Source organism: Rhineura floridana, chromosome 1, assembly GCF_030035675.1.
Source record: "Rhineura floridana isolate rRhiFlo1 chromosome 1, rRhiFlo1.hap2, whole genome shotgun sequence".
Taxonomy (NCBI): domain Eukaryota; kingdom Metazoa; phylum Chordata; class Lepidosauria; order Squamata; family Rhineuridae; genus Rhineura; species Rhineura floridana.
This window is the reverse complement of record NC_084480.1, coordinates 3,922,072-3,937,200: the sequence shown is the minus strand read 5'-3', so window position 1 is coordinate 3,937,200 and position 15,129 is coordinate 3,922,072. Positions and strand designations below refer to the sequence as shown.

The 15,129-nt window shown below is 47.8% G+C and overlaps 1 protein-coding gene across 4 annotated transcripts; it reads right to left on the bottom strand.

Annotated features, from left to right (window-relative positions):
* Positions 1-1,369: 1,369 nt before the first annotated feature.
* On the bottom strand, positions 1,370-14,611 carry RPP25L (ribonuclease P/MRP subunit p25 like). 4 transcript variants are annotated; one of them, XM_061607347.1, is made up of 3 exons: positions 13,120-13,201; positions 10,657-10,815; positions 1,370-2,751 (listed from the first exon to the last, which is right to left on the bottom strand). In XM_061607347.1, exon 3 carries the CDS (start codon positions 2,728-2,730, stop codon positions 2,176-2,178), a length of 555 nt encoding a protein of 184 aa, XP_061463331.1. In that variant the 5' UTR covers positions 2,731-2,751; positions 10,657-10,815; positions 13,120-13,201; the 3' UTR covers positions 1,370-2,175. The 4 variants fall into 4 exon arrangements, with proteins under 4 accessions (XP_061463331.1, XP_061463330.1, XP_061463329.1 ...); XM_061607346.1 differs by lacking the exons at positions 10,657-10,815; positions 13,120-13,201 and adding an exon at positions 14,450-14,611; XM_061607345.1 differs by lacking the exon at positions 10,657-10,815 and having other exon boundaries at positions 13,120-13,306.
* Between the last annotated feature and the right edge of the window lie 518 nt (positions 14,612-15,129).

Sequence of the window (15,129 nt, the reverse complement as noted above, 5' to 3'; positions counted from 1 at the left end):
TTGAGTCCTAGTGCCTGCTCAAAGACTGCTACCCCTATTGCTCCTGGACGGCCAATAGGAAGATTTGCATGCCATAGACGTGACATCTAAATAACACGGCAGAGGCACAGATTCCTTCTCTGGGTTGATTGCTGGTAGTAAGCAACCCCCTAGGAATAACAAAGCAGGCACCAGGACCCTGAGTAAGAGTTCACAGGTGCTGCTTAGTGGAAAGGCGACTGGAACACAGCACACTCCCCACAATGAGATTTAATAGCCCTTCATTCTTAGCACCTCATGCAAGCTGAATGGATTCACAGCTCAGCAGTCTCCCAGAACCTGCTCTGTCAACTAGGGGGCTGCGAGAGACATGCTGCCCTCCTTTAGTCTTTAGAGAGAATCTGATGCTCAGACAAACCATCCAGCCTAAATAATTGCTCCTCATACGTGGGAGTGTCAGTCTTCTGCATCAGTGACAAGCTTTCCTTGTGCTTGAAGGGGATCCTGTGAATATTTTAAGAGAACTGGCAAACACAGCCTGCCTCAAACTACGCACAACTAATGGCATAAAAGATTAAGGAAAGCCATTTCAAAGGGAAAGAAGATGAATTTGGGAAACAGACCTGACAGACCGGCAACAATCTTTAGACACTGTCACAGTCTGGAAGGAAATATTTCAAAGAAGCACAAGTCAGAATGAAGAGAGAGTCTGACAGTGCTGGTGGGCCTTGCCAAAGAAACAGCAGGCTATTCTCAGGGGTAACTGCAACCCCACATGGCTGACGTACTCAAGGACTCCCAAAGTCATTATCATGAAAACACACTTGTTCTCCAAGGGACAAAACTGCAGGGAGTGCAGACCTTCAGGTCATGATAAATTCTTAAGTCCATTTACCTTGCCATAAACCAGCTAAGGTCAATTCTCCTGGCTTACAACAAAGGCACATCAAAGGGTCCCCAACTAAGGGCTCTTAATTTCCCTCCAGTCTTTGTCTACCCTGTTGAATAATTAGCTAAATGCCAGGTTTGGAAGTGACAAGAAAGTTGATTATTATTTTTGGTGGCTTAATTATCAGCCCCTTCTGGGCACTTTTTGCACTCGGAAAACTCAAGCCCAGAAGCCTCCACCCCCCACCCCAAGGTAGGTCCTGGGAGCACCAGTACCTAACAGGTCCTGAGAAGAATTGAACACAGTGCATGCAGACCAGATGGGAAGCGAGACAGTACTCTCAGTCCAGCAACTCGCCTCCCTCAGTGCCTCAGATGGAGTCCGAGTTGAGGGGAGGCGATGTGTTTAGAGAGAGTAGACAACTGCCAGGTATGTCAGCAAGCAGTAAACATTTTAACCGTTTTTCTGGCCAGACTGCTTTGGAGACAAAAACAAAGTCACTTACTGACAAAAATATACACTGCCTCTGGCTTTATTAATTTCAAACATATATATATGTATGTATAATTTCAGGACCTGTAATCCACAGCTGCTTCTTCCTCACGTATAGATACATCAAGAAGTCCCTTGGCACAATCACGCAAGTCAAACTAAGCCTATGAGATGATCACCTTCCATTTTTATGCTGAATCAAACGATGATCCCTTCTCTTGAATGCTCAGGATCTTATTTTAAAAGCAAGAGATTTTAAAAGTACAGAAGCCGTCAGGCTGCAATGCTTTCTGATTACAATGAAAGAGTTAATGAGTATATGCTTGGGGGGGGTAATCTGCTGGGCTTTTCCATATTAATAGACTTTGGCTAGACAGTGAAGTGCTAGACTCTTGTGATGTCAAGAGAACAGACAGGTGATCGCACATCCTCTTAGCTACCTTCCTACCAGAGAGGGAAACATCTAAAGCTTTGGGGGCAGGCACGGATTTCTCTCCATTTTCATTATCCTTCCTGCCAAGAAAGATTCTGCACTTCATTTTCATCGTGGTCATTTCAAGCACCCCAGTCCTGAACGTATCAGGCATAGACCACTGAGGCATTTCCCGTGCACCCCCTGTTCAAACGAGGAGAAACAGCCACAACACAAGACAAATAATGCTCAGTCTTTGCAGTGCCAGTTGACTCTGAATTCAGCAGACCCTCCCTTCCTCTCCCACAAATGCAGCTTTTCTATGACACTGTTTCCAACACCTTCACTTCTAATCTGGTAACTGGCTGGCTTCCCGTGGTCCTGGAGGTGCAGCTTGGCTTGATCAGGGCTTTTTGAAGGAGTCCTCCCGCCTGCCGCAGCGAGGATGCTTCCCAGCCCGAATGGCCCCTCTACCCCCACCCTGCTTCCTCTTGGTCTGGCCCTGGGACTCTGACTTCAGCGTCTCCAACCAGAAGGTGTCGAAAGATCCAGGGGCCTGGTACCCAGGCTCTTGAGGGTCTAGTGGGTCTTTACTCAGCAAGACACAAATGGCAGGGACATTCCGTTTCACAGTCAAAGAGTCAAGGCCGGCCTCTGGCACGATGGGCTCCCAGATCTCCTCCGTCTGCCTGAAGAACACTTTCGTGATCTGGTGGAGGCTTTTGAGCCTCCGCTTCATGATCTCCACACAAGTTATTGTCTTGCTGATGGCTTTGCCAGCCCCACTGAAGAGGACCTGCCGAACCGCCTCTGACTCCATCTTGCCAAAGGCATAGCCCATCAGGTTCCGGATTTTGCTGCCGTCCTTGACTTTCATTTCAATTATATCGGAGGACAAGTTGGCAAAAGGAAGAGGAGACGGCTTCTCCACAGTCTTGGCCTTCTGATAGTTCTCCATGATTCCCACTGTGGTAGGGGGCTGGGGGAGAGAAACAACAGTTAGTAACAAATCCAGGGGATTTAATTCAGGGCTTGTCTGCATATTAAGGTGATGAATATATAACTAAACAATTGCTTCACTGATCAGACCAAGGGCTCATCCATTCCACCATTCTAATTAATTTATTATCCAACCTTTAACCTGAGGTCCCAGAGTAGGTTACAACAGTTTAAAACACATCATTAAAAACAATGAAAAACAACATAAAAAATAGGGTGGGTCTATCTCCGGTAGTGACCAAATGATGAAAAGGGGGGGCAGCAAAACACCAGCATGCTGGTTGGGGCTGATGGGAGTTGTAGTCCAACACGTCTGAACTGCACCAGGTTGGCGAAAACTGGACTAGAGTGAGAGATTCCAACAGGCTTTTACCTAATTCAGTTGCCCCTTAATCGGGAAGCTACTCTGAAACAGAACACAAATACCATTTCAAAAAACTTACTCCTTGTTTATTTATTTATTATTTTTTATTATTTATTGTTGGGCTGAGTATCAACACATTCTTTTCACTACACATGCTTATGAGAAATCAGAGTTGCAAGATACCTCAAAGGTCATCTAGTCCAATCCCTGCAACACAGGAAACCCAGTTACAGCTTCCCCAGCAGCTGCCCTTCCAGCCTCAGCTTAATTAGCAAAGGACAGTTCACTGTTCTCTGAGGTAGTCAGTGCCACTGTTAAATATTCTCAGGAAGTTCTTCCGAGCGTTTGATTGAAATCCCCACTTTTGTCATTTGAACCCATTGGTTTGGATCATGTTCTCAAGAGGAAGAGAAAAGAAATGTGGCCCAAGATCTTTGCCACAGCCACTCAAATATTTCAAGATCCCAGGCTGTGGCCTGAAGGCACATAAGGCCAGCTCAGGTCTGATCAGTGCTTGGATGGGAGACTGCCTGGGAACCATATGTACAATAATAATAATAATAATAATAATAATATTTAATTTGTTTGTCGCCTATCTGGCAATTAGCCACTCTAGGCGACGTACATTAAAAGAGATAAAATACAATAACAGATGGAATCACATTAATAACAATAGGTAAAATACTGGACAGTCATCAATACATATAAAAGCAATTATAATAACAACATACGATAAATGACAGAATCATGGTGATTTACCCAATGACCTCAAAGGCTTGCTGGAATAGCCACGTCTTCAGGGCCTTGCGGAATACATCTAGGGAAGGGGCATGTCGAAGATCATATGGGAGGGAGTTCCAGAGAGTGGGGGCCACCACAGAAAAGGCCTTCTCCCTAGTACCCACCAACCTAGCTGTTTTGGTTGGAGGGATTGAGAGAAGGCCTTGTGTGGCTGATCTAGTTGGACGGCATAATTGGTGGCGGTGGAGGCACTCTTTCAGGTAAGCTGGGCCGAAACCGTACAGGGTTTTAAAGGTTAAAACCAACACCTTGAATCGGGCCCGGAAAACAACCGGCAGCCAGTGTAGGTCAAATAATATTGGCGTGATGTGGTCCCATCGGTGTCAGGCCCAGGATGAGACTCAGGAACCAGACCAGAGGTTGTAAATAATTCGTGTTTTATTAGGGTAATGTCCAAGCAAAGACTGCGTCTTCTCATGAAGCAATACAGGGATACAGGTCCTGCAACACTGGGAGAAAGTTGACAGAGCAAGGGGCTGCTTCCCGCCTGTTCTTTAAGAAGGGGCCAAACGGGCGCGCAATCTTTCGCTCCTCCTTAACTGCCCCTCAGGTACTGCCCGCCTTCCCCCCCTTCTCTCCTGTCTTTTCAGCTGTCTGCGTGTGCGCGGTGAGGGGGGAAGCATCACCCCCTCCTCGTCTGAAGTTTCCGATTCCAGGATGGGGGATAGGGGAGGGGCTGATGGTAAACTGCCTCCCCGCTTTTCTGCTGTGGGCAGCCCTCCCTCTTTCCCCTCTTGCTCTGAGCTTCGAAGAAGGGGAGGCATGAGAATATCCAGGGAGGATTCTGAAACTTCAAAGCTCTCAGGCTCCCCGTTGCTAGGCAACCCTATCGCTGGCATTTCCTCTGTTTCGTCTTCACTCCAAAGGGGGGAAGTTCCTCCCCCTCCCCTCTGCCATCCATCTGAATCCTCTTCTCCCAACTCCCCGGGACCCCCGGGACCCCAGCTCTGCCTCCCGACACCATCCCCCCTCCCAAGCTGTGCCCCCCTCCCCCTGTCTGGCTTGGGACGGTGGGGAAAACGTTGATGGAAAAGTTTTACCAAATCTGGAGCATGCACATCAGCTGCATCTTCCCATGATCTGTCAGCCACTCCATAGCCTTTCCAGTGGATTAAGTACTGCAGCTTGTGGCGTCTGATCCTGGAATCTAAGATTTCCCCAACTTCAAACTCAAGCTGCTCATTTACCAGGAGTGGAGCTCCGGGAGGCTCCTCTGGCCGCAACTCACTGGGAGGGGCGGCTTTCGTTAAGAGGGATCGATGAAACACAGGATGTATTTTAAACGTGTTGGGTAGTTTCAGTCGGTACGCCACGGGATTAATTTGAGTTTCTATTTCGAAAGGACCCACCCTCTTGTCTTGTAATTTTCTACACTTGCCCGGCATCTGGAGGAAGCGGGTGGACAGCCATACCTGGTCTCCCGGTTGAAGGGGGGGGGGCTCCTTCCTGTGCAGGTCAGCAACTCGCTTGTACTCCGTTTTGGCTTCGTTTAACTGCTGTTTCAGTGTCTGTTGCGCCGCTTGCAATTCTTTAAGGAAGTTCTCAGCTGCCGGTACCAGCATTCCTTCTGAGCTGCTTGGAAAGACTTTAGGATGGAATCCATAATTAGCAAAGAACGGGGTTTGTTGAGTGCTGGAGTGCAGAGAATTGTTGTAGGCGAACTCTGCAAAATGCAAATATGATACCCAGTCAGTCTGTTGATAGGACACATAACTTCGTAAATATCTTTCCAAAACGGTGTTCAAGCGTTCCGTCTGCCCATCTGTCTGGGGGTGATGGGCGGAGGAGAGTTTTAGTTCCATCTGCAACTGTTTCCACATTGCTCTCCAAAATTTGGCTGTGAACTGAGTTCCTCGGTCTGAGACTACGTTGTTTGGCAATCCATGCAGCCGGTAGACTTCTTTGATGAATAACTTGGCCGTTTCTTTAGCTTCTAAGGCCCCTGCACAAGGAAGAAAATGCACCATTTTGGTAAGTAGATCTACCACTACTAAGATGGCTGTCATTCCTTGGGACTTGGGTAGATCAGTTATAAAATCCATGGAGAGGTCCTTCCAGGGTTTGTGTGGGACAGGTAACGGTTGTAACAGTCCTGCTGGTTTTCCTGTTTGTGTTTTTGTCCGCAGACAGACAGAGCAGGACTTTACATAGCTCTCAATCTCCCGACGCATTTTAGGCCACCAGAAGTCCTTGGCCACGTTCTGAATGGTCTTGTAAAACCCAAAGTGTCCCACTGTGATGGAATCATGGCACTGGCGTAGGATTCTGAGTCTTAATTCCCCTTCTGGCACATATCTGGCTGTTTTGAACCATAACAGTCCATTTCCCCAGTGAAAGGTTACTTCTGAGTCTTGACCTTGTCCCGTCTCCTGCCGATATTTTAGCATGTCTGCATCTTCTTGTTGTGCCTTTTTGAGTTCCTCTTCCCATGAAGGCTGGCATGATCCCAACATTAATTTCTCTGGCGGGATTACGTACTGAGGCTGGTCCTCGGATTCACTTTCTTTGTATTGTGGCTGTCTGGATAATGCATCCGCTCTCTGGTTTTTGGCTTGGGCATGGTACGTAATCTTGAAGTTAAACCTAGTGAAGAACTGGGACCATCTTATCTGTCTCTGGTTCAGCTTTCTGGCTGTTTGGAGGCTTTCAAGATTCTTGTGGTTGGAGTGCACTTCAATCTGATGAGAGGCCCCCTCTAGGTATTGTCTCCAGTTTTCAAAAGAATCCTTGATGGCCAGCAGTTCCTTCTCCCATACCGTGTAGTTCTTCTCTGCAGGCTTTAACTTCCGAGAGAAGTACGCGCAGGGGTGCAGCTCCTTCCCTTCTTGGTCTAATTGCAGAAGGACCCCCCCCCGATGGCAAAATCCGAAGCGTCTGCTTCCACGACGAAAGGGCGGTTCGGATCAGCAAAGCGCAGAATGGGCTCGGTAGCAAACCTTCTCTTCAGCTCCTCAAAGGGCTCGGTGGCGTTCTCTGTCCATTGAAACTTCTTCTTCCCCTTTAAACAGTCAGTCAGAGGAGCTGTTAATTTGGAAAACCCTGGGATGAACTTTCTGTAATAATTGGCAAACCCTAAAAACTGTTGTGCATCCTTTTTGGTGACAGGTTGGCCCCAGTCCAATATACAGCTTACTTTCCCTGGGTCCATCTCCACCCCTTCCGCTGAGATTCGATACCCAAGGAAGTCTAGAGACTTGAGGTCAAATCCACATTTCTCTAACTTAGCATACAGGTGATTTTCTCTCAGTCTCTTCAACACCGTTTTCAGATGCTGGTTGTGGTCTTCCTGGTTCTTTGAGAACACCAGGATATCATCTAAGTAACAGATTACATACGTGTCCAACAAGTCTCTAAACACGTCGTTCTGCAAATCAGCTACCTTAGTCCTCAAGAGTTTCACTTCTTCCGTCTCAGAAGTGGGGTTCGTCCCCCCCGCTGCTCCCTTTGACATCTTGTCCCAGTCAAGTGAAGAGAGCGTTGAGGGTGATTTAGGTGGCTCTGTCAAGCTGTCAGGCCCAGGATGAGACTTAGGAACCAGACCAGAGGTTGTAAATAATTCGTGTTTTATTAGGGTAATGTCCAAGCAAAGACTGCGTCTTCTCATGAAGCAATACAGGGATACAGGTCCTGCGGCATTGGGAGAAAGTTGACAGAGCAAGGGGCTGCTTCCCACCTGTTCTTTAAGAAGGGGCCAAACGGGCGCGCAATCTTTCGCTCCTCCTTAACTGCCCCTCAGGTACTGCCCGCCTTCCCCCCCTTCTCTCCTGTCTTTTCAGCTGTCTGCGTGTGCGCGGTGAGGGGGGAAGCATCGGCCCCTCCTCGTCTGAAGTTTCCGATTCCAGGATGGGGGATAGGGGAGGGGCTGATGGTAAACTGCCTCGCCGCTTTTCTGCTGTGCGCAGCCCTCCCTCTTCCCCCTCTTGCTCTGAGCTTCGAAGAAGGGGAGGCGTGAGAATATCCAGGGAGGATTCTGAAACTTCAAAGCTCTCAGGCTCCCCGTTGCTAGGCGACCCTATCGCTGGCATTTCCTCTGTTTCGTCTTCACTCCAAAGGGGGGAAGTTCCTCCCCCTCCCCTCTGCCATCCATATGAATTCTCTTCTCCCAACTCCCCGGGACCCCAGCTCTGCCTCCCGACAGTCGGCGGCTGTTGGTAAGTAAGCGTGCCGCTGCATTCTGTATAAGTTGTAATTTCCGGGTCTTTTTCAAGGGTAACCCCATGTAGAGCGCATTACAGTAGTCCAATTGAGAGGTGACCAGGGCATGCACCACGAGTGGGAGCTGTTGAACAGGGAGGTAGGGTTGCAGCCTACGTATAAGATGTAATTGATACCAAGCTGCCCGGCTCACAGCCGAAATCTGAGCCTCCATGGACAGCTTGGAATCAAGAACAACCCCGAGGCTGCGGACCTGGTCCTGTAGGGGCAACTTCACCCCACCAAACACCAGGTCAACATCTCCTAACCCTTCCTTGTCTCCCACAAGTAGTACCTCGGTCTTATCAGGGTTCAACTTCAACTTGTTCCTGCCCATCCATCCACTCACAGATTCCAGGCACTTGGACATGGTCTCCACAGCCCTCTCTGGTGAAGATTTAAATGAGAGATAGAGCTGAGTGTCATCCGCATATTGGTGACACTGCAGCCCAAATCTCCTGATGATCTCTCCCAGCGGCTTTACATAGATGTTAAATAGCATGGGAGAGAGGATAGAACCCTGTGGCACACCACAATTGAGAGGCCAAGGGTCTGAAACCTCGTCACCCAATGCTACCTGTTGGCGCCTATCAGAGAGAAAGGACTGGAACCACCGTAAAACGAGAGGTATAAATGCAATAAAATAAATAAATAAAACTGCTATCGTATGGCTTGCAGAGACTCAGGCCTCAATACTATTTATTTATTAAATTTATGTCCTGTCCTGTTCTTCCTCCTAGAAGGAGCCCAGGATGGCAAACAAAAACACTAAAAACACTCTAAAACATCTTCAAAAGACTTTAAAAATTATTAAAACAAAAATCTTTAAAAACATGTATTTTTTTCAAAAATTCAAAAACATCCTCAAAAGTAATTCCAAAACACACAGAGACTGGGATAAGGTCTCTACTTAAAAGGCTTATTGAAAAAGGTCTTCAGTAGGTACCGAAAAGATAACAGAGATGGCGCCTGTCCAATATTTAAGGGGAAGGAATTCCAAAGGGTTGGTGCTACAACACTAAAGGTCCGCTTCCTATATCGTGCGGAATGGACCTCCGGGTAAGATGGTATCTGCAGGAGGCCCTCACCTGCAGAGCACAGTGATCAACTGGGTATATAAGGGGTAAGGCAATCTTTCAGGTATCCTGGGCCCAAGCTGTGTAGAGCTTTGCACACCAAAACCACCTTGAACTTGGCCCAGTAGCTAGTGGGCAGCCAGTATGTGCCACGCAGGAGTAAGCCCCAATAAACATAGTAGGTCACTTCAGAACAAAACAGCACATGATGAGGAAGCACTCCCAGGTTGGAATTTCATATGACTGATTCTGGTTCATTTGTCTTGATAGCTTATTTTATAATGTATTTTAAATGTTATAATGTTGATAATATCAAAATGAATTCTTTGTTTGAATTGTTATATTGCGGTTGAATGGACACTGGACAGTTGCGATAATGTTATATTGATATGGATTTGTTTTGTGACCTACTTTGGGCACATTTGTACAGAAAAGCAGCATACAAATTGAATAAAGTAAATAAATACATTTCCAGGTAGGCCTGTGAAAACTTATTTCCGAAACCCTGAAGAAGCAAAGCTGCCTGTCGTTGCAGAGACAATACTGACCTAGCTGGACCGATGGTCTGCCTGCGTATGTGGCAGCCTCCTGTGCTCCTGTCATTGCAGTGTCAATCACCTATTGCCGAAAGTCACCAGCAATATGCTGCAGGAAGCTCACAGGCAGGGCGCAATGCAATAGCCATGCTGTTGTTTGTTCCCTGCAGAGGTACACTGCCACTAATCATAGAAGCTTCATTTGGCTAATGCTTGTTGACAGGGCTATTAAAGCACTGGGGGGGGGGGCTGAGCAAGAAATACTTGGTGAGAATTCTTTGCAGCCTTATCTACCAATACAACCTATTGGTTATATTCTTTGGCTGCAGAATTAGCACCTAAAGCAGACTTGCCTATCATTCAGGGAGAAACGTGTGTTTTTAGAACATCTGGGAAACGAAGAGTACTGGTTTTCACTGTGAGAATGTAGACAGCTCTGTTGCTCGCAGCAGCAAAGCCCTTAACAGTCCCTGAGGGGACACAAAGCTCTAGCAGGCCCCAAGCATCATCCTTGGCCCATGCTGAACACCAGCTTTCCCCCGCACCCCCACCATCAATGGGATGGAAAAGCAGGAAAAAGAGGCAGCTTTTTATCCAGGTCAATGGGGTAAAAACTCTCTCCCTTTTGCAAAAGGCAAATGGTGATGCAGGGCTCACTGTAGCCCTCCTGGAGCCAAGGAGGACAGCATGCCAGAAGGGCTGGCTGCTGGCAAAACCAACGAGCTGGGGTTCCAGAGAGTCTGTCCAACCTCCTCCACTACTCTGAGGGAGCACTTGTGTAAAAGTGACCCAGATGCCCTGCACTGGAAGGAACTGCCCTTCCACACACACCTTCATTCGTATAGGGAGAGTGCTTGTGGGGTTCAGCTAGGTTCGCTTATCTATTCCTTTGCCTGATTACCTCCCCAGCGTACCTGCTGAGGCTTCGCTCTGCCTAGGAACAAGGCAAGAGGTCAACACCAGCCCTGCAGGGTGAGGCTCCACAGAGTCAAGCTCCAGAGAACGGCTCCAGGTAGCCTCCTCTGTGGCACCTCTCTGCTGAGTTGCACCCTCGAGGCCCTGGGACACACCACCTGGTTGCAAGAGAAAAAGGCAAGAAACAGGTTTTTCCCCATTAGCTCCCATGTCCACTTCCCTTCCTGAACTCCCATCCTCTTCCCAGTAACGTAGGCTGTGTCCAGTGCCAGCCCTACACAGAGTTAGAAGGGACTTGACAAACTCAGGTTCATTAATTTCAATGTGTCTACTCTGAGTAGGGCTAGCATTGGATACAACCCATAATTTACACATGACATGACAACTGAATATCAATCCAAGTGCTACCCTCCAACACGCAATCATTGGGGAGCACATCTTTTACACATCTGTTTATGTGCAATATTTATCCCACAGCAGCAGCCAAATATTGCTCGTTTCCAGTCACAAACTATCACTTGCTCACACATGAACAATCAACCCTGAACACTAAACAAATGCCTTCAATTAAACCGTCACTTTTAATGATCTTATTTATCTGCATTCAACTTCCCTACACAACCCACCCTCCTTTTTTAGGGAGGGGAAGGGGCAGACAGCGTTTTTGGTCACATTGTTAAACGTAAGCGTTACAGGAAAGTGGATCAAGTGTGATCTCTGAACAACTTAATATCCCCTGACCCAGTTTAACTTGGCCATGTGGAATACAGGTTCTCATAAGAAACGAGACGAAGGATCACTGTGTGGAAAAGCAGCATTGCATTTAGGGAACAGGCGCAGGAAAGCCACTGCCAAACCCATCATAAGACTGAAGAGTAAGAGAAAAGATCTGTTTCAGGGTGAATAAACATCTTTGATTATTTTAAAAATACCAGTTTTTATTTCTTAAACATTCAATTATAGTAATCATTTTTAATAACCTGATTTAAAAGGCAGTTTGAATTTAATACAAACATACTGAGAACCTACATTTAGAATAAATGACGATAGTGAAGCACTGAGTTTAAAAGGCTGCTTTTCCACGTAAAAGAGAACTAATGGGAAACATATAAGATCTCTGAGTTAAGCATTATAAATTCACTCAGTAAGTAACACATTATATGAAGAAAAAATAGGAGGGGAAAATGTCACTGAAAGACAAAGCCACAAGGATGTGCACATGTGCACCTGTACAGCAGGGGCTCAGTAATACGGTGGCAAGACACCAGCCCCACAACTCTTCTTCCCCATGGCTTATTTTGCATCCGTGACTAAAAACGCCCTGTCCTGAAAGCAAACTCTGGAACCCAAGTGTGATTTTACTCAATCACTGGAAGTTTAAACAACATTTCCGAGTATCCTAAGAAAAAAAGACATAGGTCCCTGCCTCCAAGGAGCTTACAGTCCAAACTTTGACAGAGAAAGAGAGGAGGGCCAACAAAGGGTGAATATGGCATAATGTACTTAAGGCTTGGTATCCAGCAAGGCAGTCTTCCCCAACCTGGTGCACTCCAGGTGTTTTGCAGTACAACTCCCAGCATAATATAGCAATGCTGGTTGGGGCTGTTGGGAGTTGCAATCCAAAACACCTGCAGGGGACCAGGTTGGGGAAGGCTATTATGGGGGCTGAGGTTTAAGGGCTGTGCCAAGAGCTAACATGAAAAAAGAGAAAATGGGAGAGGCATTAATACTATTACCCACCCTTCACCATAAAGTCCCAGGGCAGGTTGCCATGATTACAGCCAGTCTGCGTCTGTGTTAGAATTACTTAATGTTTTTTAATGTTTTTAACCCTTTTTTTAAGTTGTTTTTTAAAAATGTTTTTAACACTGTTTTGTTTTAATGTATTTTAAGATCTGTTTTTATGGTGTTTTAAAGTGGTTTTGTCGCTTGTGTTTGCCGCCCTGGCCTCCTGCTGGGAGGAATACAAATTAAATAATAAATAAATAAATAAAATTACAGCCGGGGAGGAGGACCCCTCTGGGGCCTTCCAGATGTTGTGGGGATCCACCGCCCATCAGCTTCCTCACCTCCCCCCCCTTAGCCAAAACTCGGGGAGGATGGGAGCTGAAGACCAGCGCAATCTGGCAGGCGGGGAGGGAGGACAACGTCTCCCACCTCTGCACTGTTTTTTTCTAAAAAAATAACAACAAGCTGCCTCTGGGCACGTGCAGAGTGGTTTCTTGCAGGAGATGGGGCAGCGCTCTGGACGTGCCCTGGGGCACTCTGCTCTTCATCGATGGGAGGAGGCGGGCCTCGCTGGCCTGAGGGAAGGAGTCCCCACCCCCAATGACCCCCTCCTGAAATATGGAGCCCCAGCCGGCATGTTTATTCTTTTAAGAGAGGGGTCGCTGGAGACCCCCCTCAAAAGAGAGGACGTACTTCCCTGCAGACACACAGCCGGCCCTGCTTCCGCCACTCACCCGCCAGACCGAGGCCGCCGCCCGCGCTCCCCTCACAGCCAAGGGAAGAACCGAGATGGCGTCACTCATGCCCGCCTCGACTCCAACGACGAGTACGCGCGTGCGCAGCCTCCATCTTGCCGCGCCCCGGAGGGATGGAGGCGGGCGGCAAGGAAGGGAAGCCGCGCCCCCAACCTCGCCACGCCCCTCCAGCAAAGGCGGCGTTGGGTTCCCCCGACCGGCAGCTGCGCTGTAGGTTCGCAGCCTCCAGGGGGCGCCGCGCGAGAGATGACGCTCCGTGTCTCCGCAGCAAAGAAATCCGCGCGGAGCCCTTTGGCGGGAGGGGGTGCAAGAGAAGGGCGGGCGCTCGCGGGGCTCCGGGGCAAGGCGGCTGAGCTCGGCGTGTGCCCGGCGGCAGCAGCGCCAGCAGCAGTTGCTGCTTTTTTCAGCATGTTAATTTGGGAAATTTAATTGGTTTCTTTCTTTTTTTTGCAAAACAGACGGAAAAGCAACCCCCGAACCACAAGAAGAGAAGACAAAATAAGAGGAGAGAAAGAGACGAAGAGGGGGCTGGGGAGGGTTAGGGTAGCCATTATTATTGTTGATTATGATGATGTTATTATTGTTGTTACTGTTATTTATATCCTGCTCTTTTTATTATTATTTGATTTATATCCCACCCTTCCTCCCAGCAGGAGCCCAGGGCGGCAAACAGAAGCGACAAAAACACTGTAAAACATCATAAAAACAGACCTTAAAATGCATTAAAACAAAACGTTAAAAACATTTTTAAAAAACATTAAAAACATCTTTTTAAAAGGGTTAAAAACATTATAAAAAACCATATTAACAAGCAATTCTAACACAGACGCATACTGGGATAGGTCTCAACTTAAAAGTCTTGCTGAAAGTCTTCGAAAGGCGCCGAAAAGATAGCAGAGATGGCGCCTGCCTAATATTTAAGGGCAGGGAATTCTGCAGGGTAGGTGCCACCACACTAAAGGTCCGTTTCCTATATTGTGCGGAATGAACCTCTTCCTGTCATAGGGAGCCCTCCATACGTTGTTGAGGGGTAGCACGTCTTGTCTGTCCCTCGGCTCAGCGTGCAGCAGTTGAGAAAAAGGCAAATTCCTTGCTAGGGAGCGTTAGGAAAAGCACTGAAAAGAAAATTGCTGATATAATGCCGTTGTATAAATCTGTGGTGTGGCCACATTGTGAATACTGTGCAGTTCTGGTTGCCTTACCTCAAAAAGGATATTGTAGAGTTGGAAAAGGTTCAGAAAAGGGCAACCAAAATGATCCAGGACCGACAAAAAACTTCACACAACACATAGGGCCTGTCCAGACTCACCTGGATAATCCTCATTTTCCCTGTTCGCTATGTGACTGCGTAGTCCCCACTCGCCTGTTTCTTCGCTGTTTTTTCGCTGTTTCAATTGTCAAGAAAACCGCTTATTCTGCGCCCACACTTGAAACACATTCTTCCCGGTTTTTCACAAAGTCCAACCTCTAACTCCGCCCCTATGAGCCTATTGGTCCACAGAATAGGACGTGTGCTTCCCCCCCCCCACGCAAGAGGGGGAACTTTGAATTTGGTTCTCAAGTTGCTGTTCCTGTAATGGAGGGTGAGTGAGCCAGCAACCGTGAGCCAAGAAATCCCCAGCCAGGCAGGGTGGGAGTTGCAATGGAAGCAACACGCCATCCACAGCCCCCTTGCTTACCCGGGATGGGATGGGATGGGGGGGGGGGGAGAGAAAAAAAGCCTGCTTTGGTTTATGCCACCTTTCAGTTTCAACCTTGCAGTTGGTTCCTAGTTCCCAGTTCCCAGATATCGTAGAGCACACCCTCCCCTTTCCTGGACTGTATCATTTGCCCACAGCAGGTTTTGGGGTGGTCACCTCCAGTCAATTATTTTTTCCTGTATGTTTTCGTCTCCTTTGGTTTTGCGTAGATGTCCACCACCTCTGTGCCAGGCAGGATGCAGTGGCATCTCGTGCAGGACACCCTTCCCTTTCCTGGGCTGGATGATTT